Source organism: Lithobates pipiens, unplaced genomic scaffold, assembly GCF_037356315.1.
Source record: "Lithobates pipiens isolate NorthernLeopardFrog02 unplaced genomic scaffold, aLitPip1_a1.2 Scaffold_28, whole genome shotgun sequence".
In the NCBI taxonomy this organism is placed as follows: Eukaryota; Metazoa; Chordata; class Amphibia; order Anura; family Ranidae; genus Lithobates; species Lithobates pipiens.
In genome coordinates this window covers 23,986,330-24,006,776 of record NW_027507789.1, presented here as the reverse complement: position 1 = coordinate 24,006,776, position 20,447 = coordinate 23,986,330, and the positions used below count along the sequence as shown (strand labels likewise).

The 20,447-nt window shown below is 41.3% G+C and overlaps 1 protein-coding gene across 1 annotated transcript in view; it reads right to left on the bottom strand.

Moving 5' to 3' along the window:
- TOM1L1 (target of myb1 like 1 membrane trafficking protein) overlaps positions 1–20,447 on the bottom strand; it is a 122,241-nt gene that overhangs the window by 24,484 nt on the left and 77,310 nt on the right. The window contains exons 6-10 of the mRNA XM_077458901.1: positions 13,747–13,827; positions 10,455–10,571; positions 8,957–9,090; positions 2,128–2,188; positions 708–867 (exon numbers count right to left, since the gene is read on the bottom strand). Of these exons, the coding sequence (XP_077315027.1) occupies positions 708–867; positions 2,128–2,188; positions 8,957–9,090; positions 10,455–10,571; positions 13,747–13,827 (553 nt within the window). The remainder of the gene's footprint in view (positions 1–707; positions 868–2,127; positions 2,189–8,956; positions 9,091–10,454; positions 10,572–13,746; positions 13,828–20,447) is intronic.

Sequence of the window (20,447 nt, the reverse complement as noted above, 5' to 3'; positions counted from 1 at the left end):
ATTCGTTATACTGAATCTCGAATCATGTCGGATTCATTCATTATATCCACTATAATTTCTTTCGTATTAGTTGAAATTAGATATGTATGTATATATATTCGTGATAATGATTTGTAGTTTGGAAAGTTGTTTGTTTATTGAATCTTTTAACACACAGAATGACAATATATCTTCTTCTCGGCTCAAATACAATTCAACACCCTTCTCACTCGGTTCTCAGGAATGCACTTTGCCAGTAATCCATCCTCCAGCACAAAATGAATCAGCTGATTGGACTGTAAGATTTACGTTGAATTGACCTTTTGTTACGTTAGAGCTTTAACTAATTACTGAATCATGTTGAATTCATTCATTATATCTGCTATAATTTCTTTCATATTAGTTGCATTAGTTTGCATCTTTCAAATGTTCGAAAGATGCAAAATTTGGCCGAATTTCGATTAATTACGAAACGAATTGCACATGCCTAGTTTGGACTCGATTAGACTTGTTCCATGGCTACAAGAGCATATAGTATTGAACATAGGAGGTTGTTTCTAATGTGGCTCCCAACATATCAAAATTTCTAAATACATTATAATGAATGGAACTAATTAATCTCAATCCCTGTTTTACCATATTTGAATATACCGTATCTACTTATGACAAGCCCCACTACTTTTTTTCAAAAGTAAAAATAGGAGACAAACTGTAAACCAATGATTTACCTAAAGTGTGAACAGGTTGTGGAGCGATGACTGGCACAGGAGCATTGGCAGTGGCAGTAGGTGGTGGGTATCCATTCATAGCGTTGTGGGCGCTCGGCAGGGGGTCAAGGTTCAGTTCAACCAACTCACTTGAAGGAGCCGACGGCTGATTGCTGTTAAACTGAAATAAAAAAATAAAAAATTCCCGTAAAATAACCTTTGGGGAATGTCTAGATTTCCCCATTTCACTTAGTACAATTCAACATTTTATTTTAAAAAAAACATAGAATAGATCTGTATAAATACTCATTATTTTTACATATCTTTTCAGTTTTTTTGTCTTATTCGTAAAAGTTGCATGCTGTAGTGAATATGTAATTCTCTGATTTTCAGATTGTGGAAGACCAGTGGTTTTGGATAAAGGGATGGTTTGCTTGGGGCTGCTCAATGCCCTAAATATGTGGAGTGAACCCCTTGGCTTGGCGGAGAAATTGTTGGTTCCTTTTAGCCCACATTAGCAGAGCTGGTCTGGTTATATTTTCCTTATCAGATTCTATTGAAATTGGCCACATTTACAAAGCTGTAGATATTACTAAAAAACATCTGCATGGTTAGCTCTACCCTATAAAGGTGGAGAATATGTTTACTTAAAATAGAAGTCTTCTCCAAATAATCACACCTTTTTCATTAAAACAGAAGTAAATCCCAAACTTTTTACATTTTGGATAGAGTAAGGAAGGGTTATAACCTCTGTCAGGTTGTTTCTTTGCCCTCTGCGTCCTACTGGGGAGATTTCGCTTAACTTCCTGTCCTTAAGTCAAAAGGAAATCCCTCCAAAGTGAGGCAATCCCTTGGTTTTCACCAGAAATAGTGTCCCCATTCTGATTTTCATTTACTTTTAATGGTAATGGAAATAGGAATTCTTAACATAGTGTTGCCATTACAAGAAAGAGATATAGACAATATTTGGTGGATGTTGACTCAAATGAAAATTAACATTAAAAAAATTAGATTCCAAAATGAATATATCTATATCTATCTATCTATCTATCTATCTATCTATCTATCTATCTATCTATCTATCTATCTATCTATCTATCTATATACACACATATACACACACACACACACATATATATATATATATATATATATATATATCTATATATATATATATATAGATATATATATATAGATATATATAGATATAGATATATTCATAAAATACACACAAATACATAAACACACACACACACACACACACACACACACACACACACATATATATAGTATATATAGTTTTCCCTTTCTTTTTCTTTTTTTGATTGAATGCTTCTCTCTAAATAATTGTGAGAATTAAGGAACCTGCAATGTAATCAGTTGTAAGCCAAATGCCTGTATTGTCTTGTCGTGAATAGATCTTTGTTATGCGTCATCTTACCGTTGCTGTACCATCCTGCTTTATGTTATTTCTTGACTGGCTGGTTCTAGTGCGAGAAAATCTGAGAAAAGAACACGATCAAAGTAAATATTACCGAAGGAACACAACTCCTACGCCAAGCTTGAGCGTGATGGTTTTAACATAACAGAGTGTTGCCAGGGTATATATAATTAAAAAGGGCATCATGTTAAAAAAAAAAAAAGCATAAGACCAGCATACCTAGAAGTAGTTCTTTAACCACTTCAATTACAGGGCACTTTTACCCCCTTCCTGCCCAGGCCACTTATCAGCTTTCAGCTCTGTCAACTTTGAAAGACAATTGCATGGTCATGCAATGCTGTACCCAAAGGAAATTTTTAGAATTTTTGTTCACACAAATAGGGCTTTCTTTTGGTGGTATTTAAATCGCCACTGTGTTTTTTTTTTTGCTAAAAAAAGGAAAAATACCCCAAATTTAAAAAAAAAAAAGTTTTTCTTAATTTCTGTCGGAACATTTTGTAAATAAGTAATTTTTTTCCTTCACTGATATGCGCTGATGAGGTGGCACTGATAGGCTGCACTTATAGCCACTGATGAGGCGGTACTCATGGGCATTGATGAGATGGCACTTATGTGCACTGATGAGACAGCACTGATGAGGAGGCACTAATATGCCTCACTGATGGGCACTGATAGACGGTACTGTTGGAACAGCACTTATGGGCACTGAAGAGATGGCACGGATGAGGAGGCACTAATATGCCGCACTGATAGGCGGCACTGATAGGCAGCACTGATGGGCGGTACTGATGGGCGGTATTGATGAGCAGGCACTGATGGGCACTGAAAGTCAGCACTGATGGGCCCAGATTGGTGTAACTGATGGTCACTGACTGGCACCTCTACAGGTCTCCCCTGCAAGGAGATACCACTGATCGGCTCTCCTCTCCTCACAACCTGTCAGTGTGAGGCGAGGAGAGCTGATAAATGGCACTTGCATGTTTACATGTGATCAGCTGTGATTGGACACAGCAGATCACATGGGTAAAGAGGACCACGATCGCCGCGTTGCGTGCCACTGTGGGCGCATGAGAGTGGTGACACTGGGGTGATGTCATATGATGTCATCCCAGAATGAGTGGAGATCCCTCCTGCTGTCATTTTACTATATGGTGGGTGGGCGGGCAGGAGGAGGTTAATGTTGAAAGGGTTTGTCAGGTGACAGTAAACGCGGGAATCAATGGTGATTAAGTGGTAGAATTCTTGCCGCCCAGGTTCGACTCCAGCCCAATGCAATTATGGTCTCTTTGTGATTAAAGCCCCACAGGCAGCTTGGTCCCCCAATTGTAAGCCTTTATTCAGTGGTAGAATTCTTGCATACCATGCGGGGAGGACCAGGGTTGGATTCCTGGCCAATGCAGTTATGGTCTCTTTGTGTTTATAGCCCCACAAGTAGTCTCCCCATTTCAAGCCATGGCTCGGTGGCTGCATTCTTGCCTGCCACGTGGGGAGGTCCGGGTTTCATTCACTGCCAAAGCAATCATGGTCCTTTTGTGTTTATATCCCCACAGATAGCTCAGTCCCCCATTTCAGTGCTTATTTACACTTATGAGTTTATTCACACCATACCCTGCAGCTACCATGGACAAATTTGGTGTTTTATGTGGCTTCCTTAGCTCTAACAAGTGTCAGGACTATACCCAAACAATAGCCACACTCAGTCACCCTAATCTGATTGCCATGAAATATGTCAAGGTGGATGTTGAGTGTCCACAGACAAGAAAAGTGTGAAAGCTTGTGAAATGACCCCCCGCTCTAATCAAATAATTTGATCACTTTGGCACTACCAAGTCTGGTGCATGTGTTAATTGTTCGAGTTAAAGGTATGAATTGTCAAATCGCCATCCTAAAGATGTTAAAACGACCAATGATGTTGCAGAGCATCACCCCAGTTTAGAGATGGTTGTCTCGATTTTTAATTGATGGTTTCTTTTCAGTCAAGTGTAATGAGGAATGCAAAAACCTGTACATTGGAAAGACCAAATATCCTTCCAGCAAAACGAATGGCCCAACATAGGGGGGTAAACTCTGCACGTCAGGATTCAGCAGTTTCCTGAAGAAGAGGCACATTCTTTTAAGGACAGAAAGGCGCCCATTTTGGACAGAGAGAAAAACTGGTTTGCAAGGTGCATGAAAGAGGCCATCAAGCCCAAACTCAGACAGCCACCCCTAAACATATGTGGGGGCCTACGATACCACCTGTCACTGCAAATTATGCTTATTTAACATCTCTACCCTGGGGATTGGACAACAGTTCACCTTCAGCCATGTATCTCAAACATCTAACAATTGTCCCAACTTTATGGTACCATGGGTATTGGATTACATAATTGGAACAGGAAGGTTTCACAAACTTTCACATCTCCCATCCTATTTTTGGACAATCAATATTTGCCTCGACATATTCCATGGTGATCAGATTAAGGTGTTGGTGCTACTTCTGTGTCTATAAATGCTGGGATATATTTCCGAACCCAGGAATCTGTTTGGAGAAGCTGTGAAATGTCTTCAACATCTACTATGCAACATCATAGGCCTTGGCCTATGTATTCAGAAGCATTGAGCTTCAGAAGACCAGTGCCTAGCTGGCTATATAAAAGCATCTTTACTATTAGAGCTGGATTTCTCACTGTCCACAGTTCCTACATAGATTTTGGACTGGAGAACAAAGAATTTAAGAAGACAAATTAGGAAATAAAACGGTATGAAATGGGACTAGGGTGACAGGGTGATTTTAGGTTCCTGAAAGACATGGGGCACCTAGACTAAAATGCTTAACGGTTTTGTAGCACAGTAGAATAAAAAAAATGGCTGAAATTGTTTTTCATACCTCATGACTGAGCCTAAAAATGAAATGTATGATATTGCTTAAAAAAAAGAAATAATAAGTTAATTAAGTTGACAAAGTAAATGATGTTTTAAAAGTGTAATGTGCATAAATGATATCATTATTAATAAATGGGCTGATATTATTTCGTGGAAAACAAATATGCATTTTGGGGTTTAAGTAACCAAGACTAAGAAACCAATTACTTAATTAAAAACTGCCCCGAGTTCTGTAATTATCTACCCAACATCCAAAGAATTGAAAGGGAAACCAATTATCCTATAATAGCCCCTATTATGTCCAAGGCCTTGTGTGTATAATAGCCCCTATTATGTCCAAGGCCTTGTGTGTATAATATCCCCTATTATGTCCAAGGCCTTGTGTGTATAATATCCCCTATTATGTCCAAGGCCTTGTGTGTATAATAGCCCCTATTATGTCTCTATACCTTTTAAGACTCTAGCACCTCTGAATGCCTTGGTGGCCCACTCTCTTCGGCTTTGTTCCCTGTATAAGTCCAAACTTAGTTTATCCTCTCCCATTCTTCCTAGGGGTTCCTTCTTAGGAGACCCGACTTTTAATGCCGCATTCTCTTCCCCAATAGCCTTCTTTTGGTGGCACAAAAATAATCCGACCACATTAGCTTCCCTTCAGATGGGTACAGAATTTGTCTCAATTGATCATTTACATAACCACAAACACATCCCTCAATGAGAACTATTCAGTTATATTCAAATCAGCACAGTGGTGTAGTGGGTAGCACTCTCGCCTAGCAGTAAAAAGGTAGGTAGTATCGCTGGTTCAAATCCCAACCACGACACTACCTGCCTGGAGTTTGCATGTTCTCCCCGTGCTTGGGTTTCCTCCAGGTACTCCAGTTTCCTCCCCTACTCCAAAGACATGCAGGTAGGTTAATTGGCTTCTGTGCAGAATTGGCCCTAGTATATGAATGGGGACCTTGCATTGTGGGCTCCTTGAGGGTTGGGACTGATGTGAGTGTGCAATGTACAGGGATAGGGACAATTGTAGACACTCACTCATGTTGGACTGGTGTCTTTATTCAACCTTACTAACTATGTAAATAAGGCTTTTTTCCATCTCTAGATAAGCATTATCCCCAACCTCCCTACCGACTTATGAGTGTACATAAGAAGATCTGTCGAGACTCTCCCAGAGGCAAAGGTTTAATATCCGATTTATTTAGCTCCTTTATTGGAATTCTTTTCTCCGACTCTCTTCCATATATGAGTAGATGGGAGACAGACTGCGACACTCACTTCACCCCAGTAGATTGGGCCAACATGCTAGGTAGCTTACATAGATGCACAAAATCACTTACAATTTTAGGCTGGGTTCACACTGCTGCGGGGGGAGATCCGGATGTGATTCGCACCGCACTGCAGTGCAAATCACATCCGATCTCCGTAGCGATGCGAGTTCAGCCATACAGATAGTATGGCTGAATTCGCATCGCTCCCGCAGCAAACTCGCACGGGACCCTTTTTTTGGTCCGCAGCAGAATCGGATCGCATGGGTGTTCACACCATGCGATCCGATTCCTGTGCGAGTGTGCAGATCGCACTGCGATATGCGGACGGATCTGGGGGTGTCATTAACATTTCATTGACACTCCCAGCAGTCCGCATAGGGCAGTGTGAACTGCCGGCGGGAGGCATGCGATGCGGGAAAACGCCGCGGATTCGCGGCGTTCCCACATCGCTATAGTGTGAACCTAGCCTTAAAGACGGCCCTCAAGCTCCCCACTACTTGGTATTACACCCCTAGTAGACATCATGCCATCTACCCTAGCGTGTCCGATATGTGTTTTAGAGGTTGCTTCTCCAGGGGCTCAGTGATACATAGATTTTGCGACAAGATCCAATCACTCTGGTGCAGAATCTCACATACTGCCTCTACTATCACCGGGAACACTTTAGTCTTGACCCTCCCTATGTGTCTTCTCTTTGTCCCTTATTCTGGGGACTTCATGCCCTAAAGAGAAGCCCATCCATACTATATGCAATGCTACCCTTTGGGCCATAGCTTTGCATTGGAAATCCAAAATTATCAATTTTTCTACAATTATTAATAGAATTGAGTCCATCATGCTCATGAGGAGAATTTTTTACACTCTACAAGACAAATTATCCTTTGTTTTCTTCCTAATGTTAAGGGATTCTTAACGACAGACCTTTCTGATATGATGCATCACTATCAACGCTTAATCTACCTCTGTACATCTATATACATCCGTTTGCACTGACATTTCCGATCGGCATTATAATTATACATCAAGATGTTTGTGATCTTGGTAATCTTTAGTCTAAATTGTATTTTTATTATGTATTTAGATTCTCATTGTCCTTCCAATTTATTTTGTAGATTTATGTAAGCCTCTCACTTTATTATGTTCTCACTGTAACTTAATGTCTTTGTTACGGTTTATTCTGTTACTGTATTTAATTTTTTGCAAATAGTCTGCAAAAGAAAAAAAAAATATATAAAGAATTAAAAGGGAAAAATGCAATTACTAGTGGCGGCAACAATGGATGTCCAAAACGGAAGGATCGTACTTTGGATGATGGCAAAGGACACCTGGGTCACACAGTAAAAGCCCTGGGGTACATGCCCTGGGTGCCAGGGTCTAGCAATGTATCTTCTGTCCGATACACAATCACTGGCCACTTTATTAGGTACACCTGTTCAATTGCTTGTTTACACAAATTGCTAATCAGCCAATCACATGGCAACAACTCAATGCATTTTGGCATCTAGACATGGTGAAGACAAATTGCTGAAGTTCAAACTGAGCATCAGAATGAGGAAGAAAGGGGATTTAAGTGACTTTGTAAGTGGCATAGTTGTTGTTGCCAGATGGGCTGGTCTGAGTATTTCAAAAACCGCTGATCTACTGGGATTTTCATGCACAACCATCTCTCGGGTTTACAGAGAATGGTCCAAAAAAGAGAAAATATCCAGTTGTGTGGAGGAAAAGGCCTTGTTGATGTCAGAGGTCTGAGAAGAATAGGCAGACTGGTTTGAGATGATAAAAAGGCAACAGTAACTCAAATAACCACTCGTTACATTCAAGGTATGCAGAATACCATCTCTGAACGCACAAAACATCGATCCTTGAAGCAGATTGGCTACAGCAGCAGAAGACCACAGCGGGTGCCACTCCTGTCAGCTAAGAACAGGAAACTGAGGCCACAATTCACACAGGCTCACCAAAATTGGACAATAGAAGATTGGAAAAACGTTGCCTGGTCTGATGAGTCTGAATTTCAACTGTGACATTCAGATGGTCGGGTCAGAATTTGGTGTAAACAACATGAAAGCATGGATCCCTCCTGCCTTGTATCAATGGTTCAGGCTGGAGGTGTAATGGTGTGAGGGATATTTTCTTGGCACACTTTGAACCTCTTAGTACCAATTGAGCATCGTTTAAACGCCACGGCCTACCTGAGTATTGTTGCTGACCATGTCCATCCCTTTATGACTACAGTGTCCCCATCTTCTGATGGCTCCTTCCAGCAGGATAATGCACCATGTCACAAAGCACCAATCATCTCACCACTGGACAATGAGGTCACTGTCCTCCAATGGCCTCCACACTCACCAGATCTCATCCAATGGCCTCTACACTCACCAGATCTCATCCAATACAGCACCTTGAAATGTGATGAAACAGGAGAATCGCATCACGGATGTGCAGCCGGTAAATCGGCAGCAGCTGCGTGATGTCATAATGTCAATATGGGCCAAAATCTCTGAGGAATGTTTCCAACACCTTGTTGAATCTATGCCAAGAATGAAGGCAGTTTTGAAGGCAGAAGGGGGTCCAACCCAGTACTAGCAAGGCGTAGCCTAACAAAGTGGCAGGTGAGGGTATATCCAATGGTAATTAAAACTTCAAAATTCCACAAAAACATCATTTCGGAACTTTTCACATTTCCGAATTACCTGTTGTATCTCAGGAACAGATTGTTGAGGTCGTCGTTGACTTGCACCAGCTCGATGATGACCTCATCGTTTTGTACGGTTTCCACAAGCTTTAAGATCCGGGCTTGCATTTCCTGACACACTTTCTGCAGCTCCTATCAAAAAAATAAAATAAAAATCCCAATAACAATCAGCCTTTTAATGAGTGACACGATACGCACTCAGGGTGCCTTTGTTGGAGAATGTCGCCGGTTACAGTGTTGATGTGAATTGACAATGGTGTGGGCCGGAGTCTCTGCTGACAAGGCAGGTAGTGTAAATAGGATCTCAGGGTATGAATGCTGTGCGGCATTGTCATTTGTAGGGCCTCCAGGCACAGCCAGTTGGAGGAAAACGGTGTAAAAGCTGAGAAAGCAGTAAAACGAGCATTGATTTAAAGGCCTCCCTGAGCAGGTAGGAGTTAGTGGCGGTGCTCTGTTTTAATAAGACAGAATGAATTCGGGATTGTTACAGGGAAGTCGCTGGAGATAAGCTGAGCGTGTCACCAAAAGGATAAAGAAAACAGAGAGCAATGGGGGAAAGAGACAGACTGAGAAGGAGAGAGGGGCAGAAAAAAAAGGAAAGAAAGAGGAAAATAGAACAAAAAAGAGAAAAATAGAACAAAAAAAGAGGAAAATAGAACAAAAAAAGAGGAAAATAGAACAAAAAAAGAAGGAAAATAGAACAAAAAAAGAAGGAAAATAGAACAAAAAAAAAGAGGAAAATAGAACAAAAAAGAGAACAATAGAACAAAAAAAGAGGAAAATAGAACAAAAAAGAGAAAAATAGAACAAAAAAGAGGAAAATAGAACAAAAAAAGAGGAAAATAGAACAAAAAAAGAAGGAAAATAGAACAAAAAAAGAGGAAAATAGAACAAAAAAGAGAAAAATAGAACAAAAAAGAGGAAAATTGAACAAAAAAGAAGGAAAATAGAACAAAAAAGAGGAAAATAGAACAAAAAAGAGAAAAATAGAACAAAAAAAAGGAAAATAGAACAAAAAAAGAGGAAAATAGAACAAAAAAAGAAGGAAAATAGAACAAAAAAGAGGAAAATAGAAAAAAAGAGAAAAATAGAACAAAAAAGAGGAAAATAGAACAAAAAAGAAGGGGAGAAATGTTGAAATCCAAATTCTGCTTTCCGCACAGGCTATATGCATTACCAAAAGTTTTGGGACACCTGCCAAAAACTTCCATAATGACATGGATGAGCGAGTTTGGGGTGGAGGAACTTGTGGGCCAACTCAATATTGAACTCTATGGACTAAGACTGGGATACCATTAAAGTTCATGTCCGTGTAAAGGCAGGCGTACTTTTGACAATATATTGTATGTACAGTGCAACATGTGTGCATTAAAGCCCACTCTCATTGCTGCCGCATATATATATGTTGCATGGGTTGGATAAAAAATGTTCAGCTTTAATTGATTAATTATAGTGTCACCATAGTATGATATCCCCCAATATATAACAATATTAACCTGTAAGAGCTCCATGTCTTCTTGTACTTCGGCTCCTGGGCTGTTCTCCAACAATATGGCTGACATGACCTTCATATTCATCCTCACCACATCCAGCTCACTGTAGAGCTTTCCAATCTGGTAAACATATTATAACATCATGTACAGTTATATGTATGGAGATAAGACAAAGAGGAGTGTTAGGGTTACGTGGAATGGATTTGTCACCTGTGTCCTCACTAGGGAGATTCACTCTATTTCTTGGTGACCGCTGTCGCCACCATTTCTTGGTGACCACTGTCACCCCCACCATTTCTGGTGACCACTTTTGCCACCACCATATCTGGTGACCACTGTCACCACCACCATTTCTGTTGGCCAATGTCACCACCACCATTTCTGTTGACCACTGTCACCCCCACCATTTCTGGTGACCACTTTTGCCACCACCATATCTGGTGACCACTGTCACCACCACCATTTCTGTTGGCCAATGTCACCACCACCATTTCTGTTGGCCAATGTCACCACCACCATTTCTTGGTGACCACTGTCACCACCACCATTTCTGGTGACCACTGTCACTAGTTTTTTGCGCAGCCCAGTACAATTTCAGACCATTGTAATGGATTGGCTGAAAATTGGACCACACTAAATCACACAGGTAGGTGAATAGGGTTCCTGCACGATTCAGGTGTGAACCAGTCCTAACTGGGACAAGGCAACATTCTTTTCCAATCAGACAGATATGAATGGACAGAAATGAATGCCATCTGTTTAGTTCTGTTCTGTTTATTGTTCATTTTTGGGGAAAGAAACATTTTTTCAACAAAATAGTGGCTGTCAGACACCGACTTCCAGTTGCATCAACGTGAAAGAAATTAGTAAAAAATGGTTTCACCTTCCATTTTCTACCTGTAGAGGACTCCTCAGACGTGTTTCGCCCTTTTTGCGGCTTAATCAATGGTTGGTTTCTGCAACAACTAAGGCCTCATGCACACAGGATGTCAAAAACGCCTGTGCTTACAGAATCTTAGATTGCATGCTCTTCTTGGGAGAGCCTTTGTGCTTGTACACTTGTGAGAATTTATGTACAGTGAAACCATGGTTAACGAGCGCTTTGAAAGACAAGCAACTTTTTTTAAAGCCTGACTTGGTTTGAGAGTGTTGCCTTGCAAAACGAGCAGAATTCAAGCTAATGGGGTGTGCAGTACCGCATATGGCCAGAGGTGTGGGGGCGCCGGTGACACTCGGAATGGTTCAGAGCGATTTGAAAATACTCAGAATCACTCGGAAATACTCAGAAATACTTGGAAACACTCGTAAATACTCTGTTCTCAAGTGTTTCCGAGCCTTTCTGAGTTCAGCCGAGCTGTCCCTGGGTATTTCCGAGGCTCTCCGGTGCCTCCCCCCACCTCTGGCCACATGCGGTATTTGCAAGATGTAATAGAAGCCAATGTCGAACAAATTATCTTACTTTCCATTGAATTCTATGGGGAAACTCGCTTTGATATGCGAGTACTTTGGATTACAAGCATTCTCCTGGAACGTATTATGTTTGTAATCCAAGGTTCCACTGTAGTTCATTTCCTAGCCATTGATTATTTGGCTTCTGTATAACTGGCTAATATACTGCCATCTTGTGGTTATTTTGGGTATAGCCCCATCTTTTTCTGCCTTATTTTCTGTCCCCATCCATTCTTGTGATGTATTTCCTGTTCCTTTACACTGTCTTGTGGGGGATAAAGATGGGCACATGTCTCAAGGACACGTTAATCTGCTCGCATCCAGGAACCCAGTACAGTAAAACCTCGGATTGCGAGTAAAACACGTTTTCCGGGCGTTTCGCAATGCAAGCTGTATTTTTTTTAAAAATTCTAACTTGATCTGTGAGCGTTGTCTCACAAGACGAACATCATTCAAGCCTCTGGGGTTTGTTACCAGTAGCATTTGGCCAGAGGTGGGGGGGCACCGGTGAGGCTTGGAGATATTCGGAAACGCTCAGAAACACTCATTTCCTGAGTGTCTCCGAGCGTCTCTGATCGTTTCCAAGTGTCTTCGGCGCCCCACCCTTGTATGTACTTTTTTATGACCATGCTGTTTTCCATGTTTGACATTGCCCCCCTTTCTGTAAGTCTTGAGTTTATCTGTTTTCTCTTTTTTCAGAGCCTCTCCAATTATTGTCTCCTTCATGCCCCTAAAGAAGGGATTTAGCTTGAATCTCCTGAAACGCGTCGGACCATAGGAGAAGTGGTTTTCTGGTTATATACTACATATGGATACTGTGTGTTACTTGATGCATCACTGTTATCTTTGTTTATGACAGTGTTTTTTTACTTAATACATTTTTCTATTTTTTGTACAATATTTGTGTCTTCTATAAAAGTTTGCCCTTAAAGTCCCGTTTGTACCCGGGGGGGGGGGGGGGTGGGGTACTTGCCTTTATATACAATGTGCCCCACCTCTGGCCACATGCAGTATTGCATACACTAGCAGTGATAGTGGAACAAATTATCTGAGCTTCCATTGATTTCTATGGGGAAACTCGCTTTGATATACGAGTGCTTTGGATTACAAGCATTCTTCTAGAACAAATTATGCTCGTAATCCAAGGTACTACTGTATTATGTTTTTACCTAAAAAATACCATCTTTTCATTAATTTGCCACATTTTGTTGTCTGCTATATCTGCTTCAATAAAGATCGTCGCTGATGAGAAAAATGTGTTTGGTGAGTTCATCTATCTGATAAAGACTGTCCGCTGTGATTGTATCTGCTTATACAGGCCGGGCATAAAGGCCTTAGCGAGAAATAAGTCACTAATACAGCAGCCGGAGTCGGAATAGCCTTTGTTTCCAATTTTTTAACATTATGTTATTGCTGAGATCTTCATTGTATGTAGAATATTCTAGCACAATATGCCAGACACTATGGTGGATGACCAATGCAATACTCCCAACGCACACGTTCTTGGGTGCTGAAATGACCAAGGGCTGGAACCGGCTACAATCTTGAGAAGGACGTGTCACCAGCACACCAGGATCTCCAAAATTGGGTCCAAAATTGTAATCACATAGTATAAAAAAAATAAATAGAAGCGATGTTTCGGAGCCACGCAGGACCCCTTCATCAGGCATGGTCATATGCCTGATGAAGGGGTCTTGCCTGGCTCTGAAACTTCACTTCTATTTATTTTTTTGATACTATGTGATTCAAATTTTGGACCCAATTTTGGAGATCCTGGTTCACTATGATGGATGAGGCACACTGTGTTCAGTCTTGACTTTGTTTCATATGCCTTATTGTACTGTACCTGCTCAGGTGTTAGTTGTTGTGCTGATACATCTGGACAAGTTTTGCTGGTTGGGGCATCAGTTGCACGACTTGTATTAGTCTAGAGAATTACAAAAACACACATAGTAAAACATTACAGCTTAGCAATCTCGCCAAAACATGGAGGCGCGATTAGAGATAATGGACTTGTGCATTTTATTAGTTGTCAACTGAAAACTGGGCAAGGAAACCCCCACCCAAACCCAAAGACTAATTCATTAAAGTGAATGTACATCCAACACTTTTATGGGTTTTGGATAAAATGCAATAAGGTTAACCCCCCCCCCCCCCAGTCAGTTTATTTTTGCTGCCTGTTAACCCATTGGGGATATTTCTCTTTATATTCTGTTCCAGACGCAACAGGAAATGTAATAGTTGGATGAGAAGATTGGAGTCCCACACCGAAATGTTGAAATGCAAAAAAAAAAAAGAGGTTTTATTCCAAACATGTAGTAAACCTAATATTCAACGCATTTCGGCGGCAAAATTTTGCAGCCTTTATCTAGGCTTAAGAAAACAGTTGTTAAAGAGCAGCTACTGAATTTTCCAGATTTTATCTAAAGTTTGAGTCTTTAAAAGCCTTTGGCTTAAAGCAGAACTTCACCCGATCTGATTCTTCAATTATCTTGGAGTCCAGGCACCAGCATCTTGACTAAGGGAAACCAGCAGTGAAGCCTTACTGCTTCACAACTGGCTTACAACTGTGCATGCGCTAGCCACGCTGCCCTTTATGAATGGTGCCACAGTCTTCTGGGACCTGTGATGTGTCACCAAAGGCTGTGGGGGGAAGAAAGGGGGGCTGAACTTCCACCACTCCGCTGCGATCCATCTAGAAGTGGGGGGGTGGGTACCAGTCAAAATCAGGTAACTGCTCCCTTCCTCCTCCATTATAATTGACACTTTGTTTGGGTGGGGCGGGTACCTGATTTTGACTGGTACCCGTTCCCCACTTTCAGATGGATCGCAATGATCCGAGTCTTCCCAAAAAAAATATATATATATAATAAGCAATCTACTTACTCGGAGGTGAACCTCTGGGGGAATGAAGGATGGAAAAGGAGCTGGGGGTCCTAGTAGATAATGGGCTCAGCAATGGCATGCAATGCTAGGCTGCTGCTAGCAAAGCAAACAGAATATTGGCATGCATTAAAAAGGTGATTAACTCCAGAGATAAAACGATAATTCTCACATTCTACAAGACTCTGGTCCGGCCGCACCTGGAGTATACTGTCCAATTCTGGGCACCAGTCCTCAGGAAGGATATGCTGGAAATGGAGCGAGTACAAAGAAGGGCAACAAAGCTAATAAAGTGTCTGGAGGATATTAGTTATGAGGAAAGGTTGTGAGCACTGAACTTATTCTCTCTGGAGAAGAGACGCTTGAGAGGGGATATGATTTCAATTTACAAATACCGTACTGGTGACCCCACAATAGAGATAAAACATTTTTGTGGAAGGGAGTTTTACAAGACATGTGGCCACTTATTAAAATTAGAAGAAAAGGTTTAACCTTAAACTATGTAGAGCGTTCTTTACTGTAAGAGTGGTAAGGATGTGGAATTGCCTTTCACAGGTGGTGGTCTCAGCGGGGGGCTGTCAGGGCTGGGCTCAGCCCTTCCTTCTCTGAGCTGGCTGCTCAGCTGTCGGCTAATTGCCAGCCCCTATCTCTCCACAGTTACTCAGCTGTTGATGACCCTGCTTGTCAGTCCTGCCTACTTAAGCAATCCAGTCCAGGGGAGCTCTGCCTTCGCCTTGGTCAACATCACAGAAACTCCTGCGATCCTGTTCAAGACTTGCTTTGCTGACATCCTTTTTGGCTCCAGATCCTGCTTGCTGTTTCACTTCATTGATCCCTGACTTCTGGCTTGGCTGACTATCCATTCCGGTTACTGTGGCTATGTTTTAACTACGTTTGTTCTTTTTACTTTTATTATTAAAAAAGTGTGATTTAACTGTACTTCTGTCTTGGCCTGATTTCATGGTTTCTGACAGGGGAATCGATAGTTTAAAAAAACTATTAGATAAGCACCTGAACGACCACAACATACAGGGATATACAATGTAATACTGACATATAATCACACACCAAGGTTGGACTTGATGGACTTGTCTTTTTTCAACCTCACCTACTATGTAACTGTAACATTTTGAATTTCACATCACTTTCTATCCAGGTCCCAGTGGATAATGGGACAAATACAGGCGGTGAATCTACCCAGTGGGGTTACAGACAGTAATAACAAAAAAGTTTAGGCTTTAGATAAACTTTAAAAAATGTTTTGTGTATTTTATCAGCATATGTACAACTGTGTGTAAGAGAGAGGATATGATCAAGCTTGTCTGTTCATGTCCTTGCAAAATAAACACTCGTAAATGTAATTCTTCTGAGCTACTGTTTCGGTTCCTTGGATTGCTTCCTGTAGTAATAAAAATATGATGCTATCAAGCATTGAAAGCTCATAAAAATCCTCTCATACTGGTTTTAGTACTCTACGATCCAGGCAGTGGAGGACAAAACATGCAGGGGGGCCCGCCCTGTGGGAAGCCAGTTTGGGTCCCCCTTTGGCCCCCAGTACTGTTACTCAACAAAAGTCCTTGTTCTGTGGTCATTGAGACACTTTTCCAATGTGTGTCCTCTGACCCGGGAGAGTCATTAGCCACAGAGTAGATTTAGCTTCCCCTTCTGTTCTTCTTCAGTAGTGGGTAGCCCTCAATGATGCAAAGGATGGCCAGTTTGAGCCCCCTTTTAACCCCCTGTACTGTTGCCCAACAAAAGTCCTAGTTGTGTGGTCATGGAGACACTTTTCCAGTGTGTCCTCTGACCTGGGAGAGTCAATAGCCACAGAGCAGAGTCCACTTCCTCTACTGTTATTCTCCAGTGGTGGGCAGTCCTCAATTCTCAATGATGCACAAGATGGTGCTTCATACAGTGAGGTCCGCACTGATCTCTGTATTATTTATCAATGAGCCCAAGGCAGCAAGCCACACACTTGGCAAAGTCTCAGTATGTCTTTATTTTTTTTTGGGTTGCCTGTGAATGATGGCTGGATGATGTGATTCCCCCACTGGCCAATCAAGAGCCTGAAAACCTGGCACTGGAGAGAGGATGACAGCAGCCAATGAATGAGGGTTGTAACCCCTGCATTGCTGGAAGAAGTGCAAATACCCCTAGTCACAGCCAAAATAAACTTCTTAGAAAACTGAAACATATTTAACAGAAGAGGTAATCTCAACAATAATATTCTATAATGAAGCCAATAAGCCAGATAAACAAAAAAGTCCATGTAGACTGAATGCTCCTGAAGCCAAGTGGAAGATAAGTAGTAGATCTAGAAAGCTAAAATGCACTTGCTCGCTCTGACAGGATACACAAGGGCATAAGAAGTAGGCAAAGCCTCTAAACGCGTCGCCATGCAGACCACCTGATGCTGTGTTTGACTCAGAAGTGGTGAAGGCTTTACTCTGGTGGCTTCATCCTGGTGTGCTCACTGTAAGGTGGCTTATCCTCTTGAGCAGAATGGGAAGGCTGGATTGCATTCCACAGACTAAAGATATCCTCCCCAGGCACACAAAGCTGGTCTTACATGTAGGAGGATATTATTCAATAAAGTGTTTGGTTTACTGGTAATTGGAGTCCCTGTTTTTATACCAGCTCCAGAGAGACTGCTTGGCTACATTATATGGCTCCAATATAAAATATTGTTCTTGGGATTACCTCTTCTGTTAAATATGTTCCAGTTTACTTGCAAATTTATTTCTGCTGTGTGTCAGGACCCAGGTCTGAACCTGCAAGCTCTGCTGTGTCTGAAGATGTCTCTTCTTGCTGAGCCACATGGGATGCTGGACAGCGCCCAAGGCAGTTCCTTGAATGATCTTGCCTTGAACCTTGTTTCACTTGAACTTTGAAGCCTATGCTCCTCCTATGAACTTCCTATTTTAGCCATACCTTTGCACTTCCTGTTTGCCAGATTATTGTGCTCTTCTCCAGTCAATATCTTTCTTCAATCTTGCGGCCTTCCATATCTCCAGTACTACTTGTTACCGACCCTTGGCTTGTTCCTTGGCTAGGCTTCTGCTTAATCCCAATCTGCGACCACTTGTTATTAACCTTTGGCTTGTTTACTGGATACCCTTTTGCTTGACCCCTACCTGCTACATCTGCTGGACTCCAGCTTGCTCATCTCCTGGTGGGGTGATCCCGAGGACCACGACATGGTACTAACATGCAGCAAAACCCATCTCCACCATCAGGAGCTCTGTTGCACACCGGTTAGTGCATAGATTCCGCACTTTGGGTGAGCCCATATTATCTGCCAGGGTGACCTTCTTCTGTACTTATCCAGGTGGTCAGTGGGAGCCTCTCTATTGTTATAGCTACTGGTCTGTGAGTCCGACCCCTGACCATGGCACATTGACTAGAAGTGTTTGTGCTTCTTCACAATTTTTTTTTGTGCATATCATACCAGGTTCCACGGTCTCTCTTAGCAGTTTTTGCTTCTAGTACCTTCTTGCAATTCATGGGTCAGAGTTTTGGCGCCGGGAAAATTCTTCCTTCCTTGCATTGCTGGAAGGTGGAGGAGAGTATTTTTGGAGATTAGTTTCTCCTTAATCTGCAGGAATAAACTGTGAATCCAGCTCAATCCAGGACATGGTTGGGCAATACAGAGGTGGGTAAGGCTCCTGCCCCAGCCATGCCCCTTTTCCTGACATCGTGCTGCCCAAGGCAGGTGCCTCAGCCAGGCCCTGTGTAAAGATACACTTTAAAATGTGTATAGATTTTCCATAAAGATCCCCATTGAATTTAAATATATATAATACGAAACACAACTTTGAAACACTAGCCAGGCAGACGCAAGCAAATCAAAAAATTCTGTTTTTTTTTTTTGCAAGAACCAGTACACAATACCCTGTAGTCAGATTAGTAAAAGATCTATTCTGATAGGTCCATTGGTTTCGCTCTCTCCTTAAATACTGCTGTGATCCATGTTTATACCAAGTCTGAAAATGATGCACTTTCACCAGAGAAATGTTTATGGGGAAAGTTTTACATAAATATTTGAAAAAAAAAAAAAGTTATTTGTTCTGAAGCGTTTCGTTTTTTTTATTTTTTATTCTATTCCCCGTAACTTCATAAAGTGACACAAGAGAAAAATCTTTTCATTCTGCTAAAGTATCCACTTTAAAGAATTTACTTCTTCAAATCGCAGAGCACACAGGAAGGAAAGTGCTTTAAAACATTTTATTTGGCTGTAAATCAGGAACTGCATGCGCAGAGGTACTTCGGGACTCGTACTAAAACCGCACAAGGCAAAAAACGATTGATATAAGTAAAAAGTATTACAAACGTGCAATAAATAAATTTAGAGCAAACTACACATGAGCTGCAATTACTGTACAAATAGCTTTACAATCAAAGGAGAAGAAATTAAGAAAAAAGCTACAATGATAAAAACTAAAGTTAAGAAAAATTACATTTGTTAAAAAGTTCAATTTAGAAAAAAAATATAAAAAAAAAATAAACAAATATATATATATATATATATGTATATATATATATATACATATATATATATATATATATATATATATATATATATATATATATATATATATATTTTTTTTTTTGTAAATATTTTATTCTATCTATTATATTCTAGATGACACTTTGCTACAATGTAAAGTAGTGAGTGCACAGCTTATATAACAGTGTAAATTTGCTGTACCCTCAAAATAACTCAACACACAGCCATTAATGTCTAAACCGCTGGCAACAAAAGTGAGTACACCCCTAAGTGAAAATGTCCAAATTGGGCCCAAAGTGTCAATATTTTGTGTGGCCACCATTATTTTCTAGCACTGCCTTAACCTTCTTCAGCATGGAGTTCACCAGAGCTTCACAGGTTGGCACTGGAGTCCTCTTCCCCTCCTCCATAATGACATCACAGAGCTAGTGGATGTTAGAGACCTTGCACTCCTCCATCTTCCGTTTGAGGATACCCCACTGATGCTCAATAGGGTTTGGGTCTGGAGACATGCTTAGCCAGTCAGTCCATTACCTTTACCCTCAGCTTCTTTAGCAAGGCAGTGGTTGTCTTGGAGGTGTGTTTGGGGTCGTTATGTTGGAATACTGCCCTGCAGCCCAGTTTCCAAAGGGAGGGGATCATGCTCTGCTTCAGTATGTCACAGTACATGTTGGCATTCATGGTTCCCTCAATGAACTGTAACTCCCCAGTACTGGCAGCACTCATGCAGCCCCAGACCATGACACTCCCACCACCATGATTGACTGTAGGCAAGACACACTTGTCTTTGTACTCCTCACCTAGTTGCCATCACACACGTTTGACATCATCTAAATCAAATAAATGTATCTTGGTCTGATCAGACCACAGGACATGGTTCCAGTAATCTATGTCCTTAGTCTGCTTGTTTTCAGCAAACAGTTTTCGTGCATCTTGTGCATTTCTGAAAGGCTGAGCTCACGCCCCTTCAACCTCTGTAGCAATGCTGGTAGCACTCATACATCTATTTCCCAAAGACAACCTCTGGATATGACGCTGAGCATGTGCACTCAACTTCTTTGGTTGACCATGGAGAGGCCTGTTTTGAGTGTAACCTGTCCTTTTAAACCTCTGTATGGTCTTGGCCACCATGCTGCAGCTCAGTTTCAGGGTACTGGCAA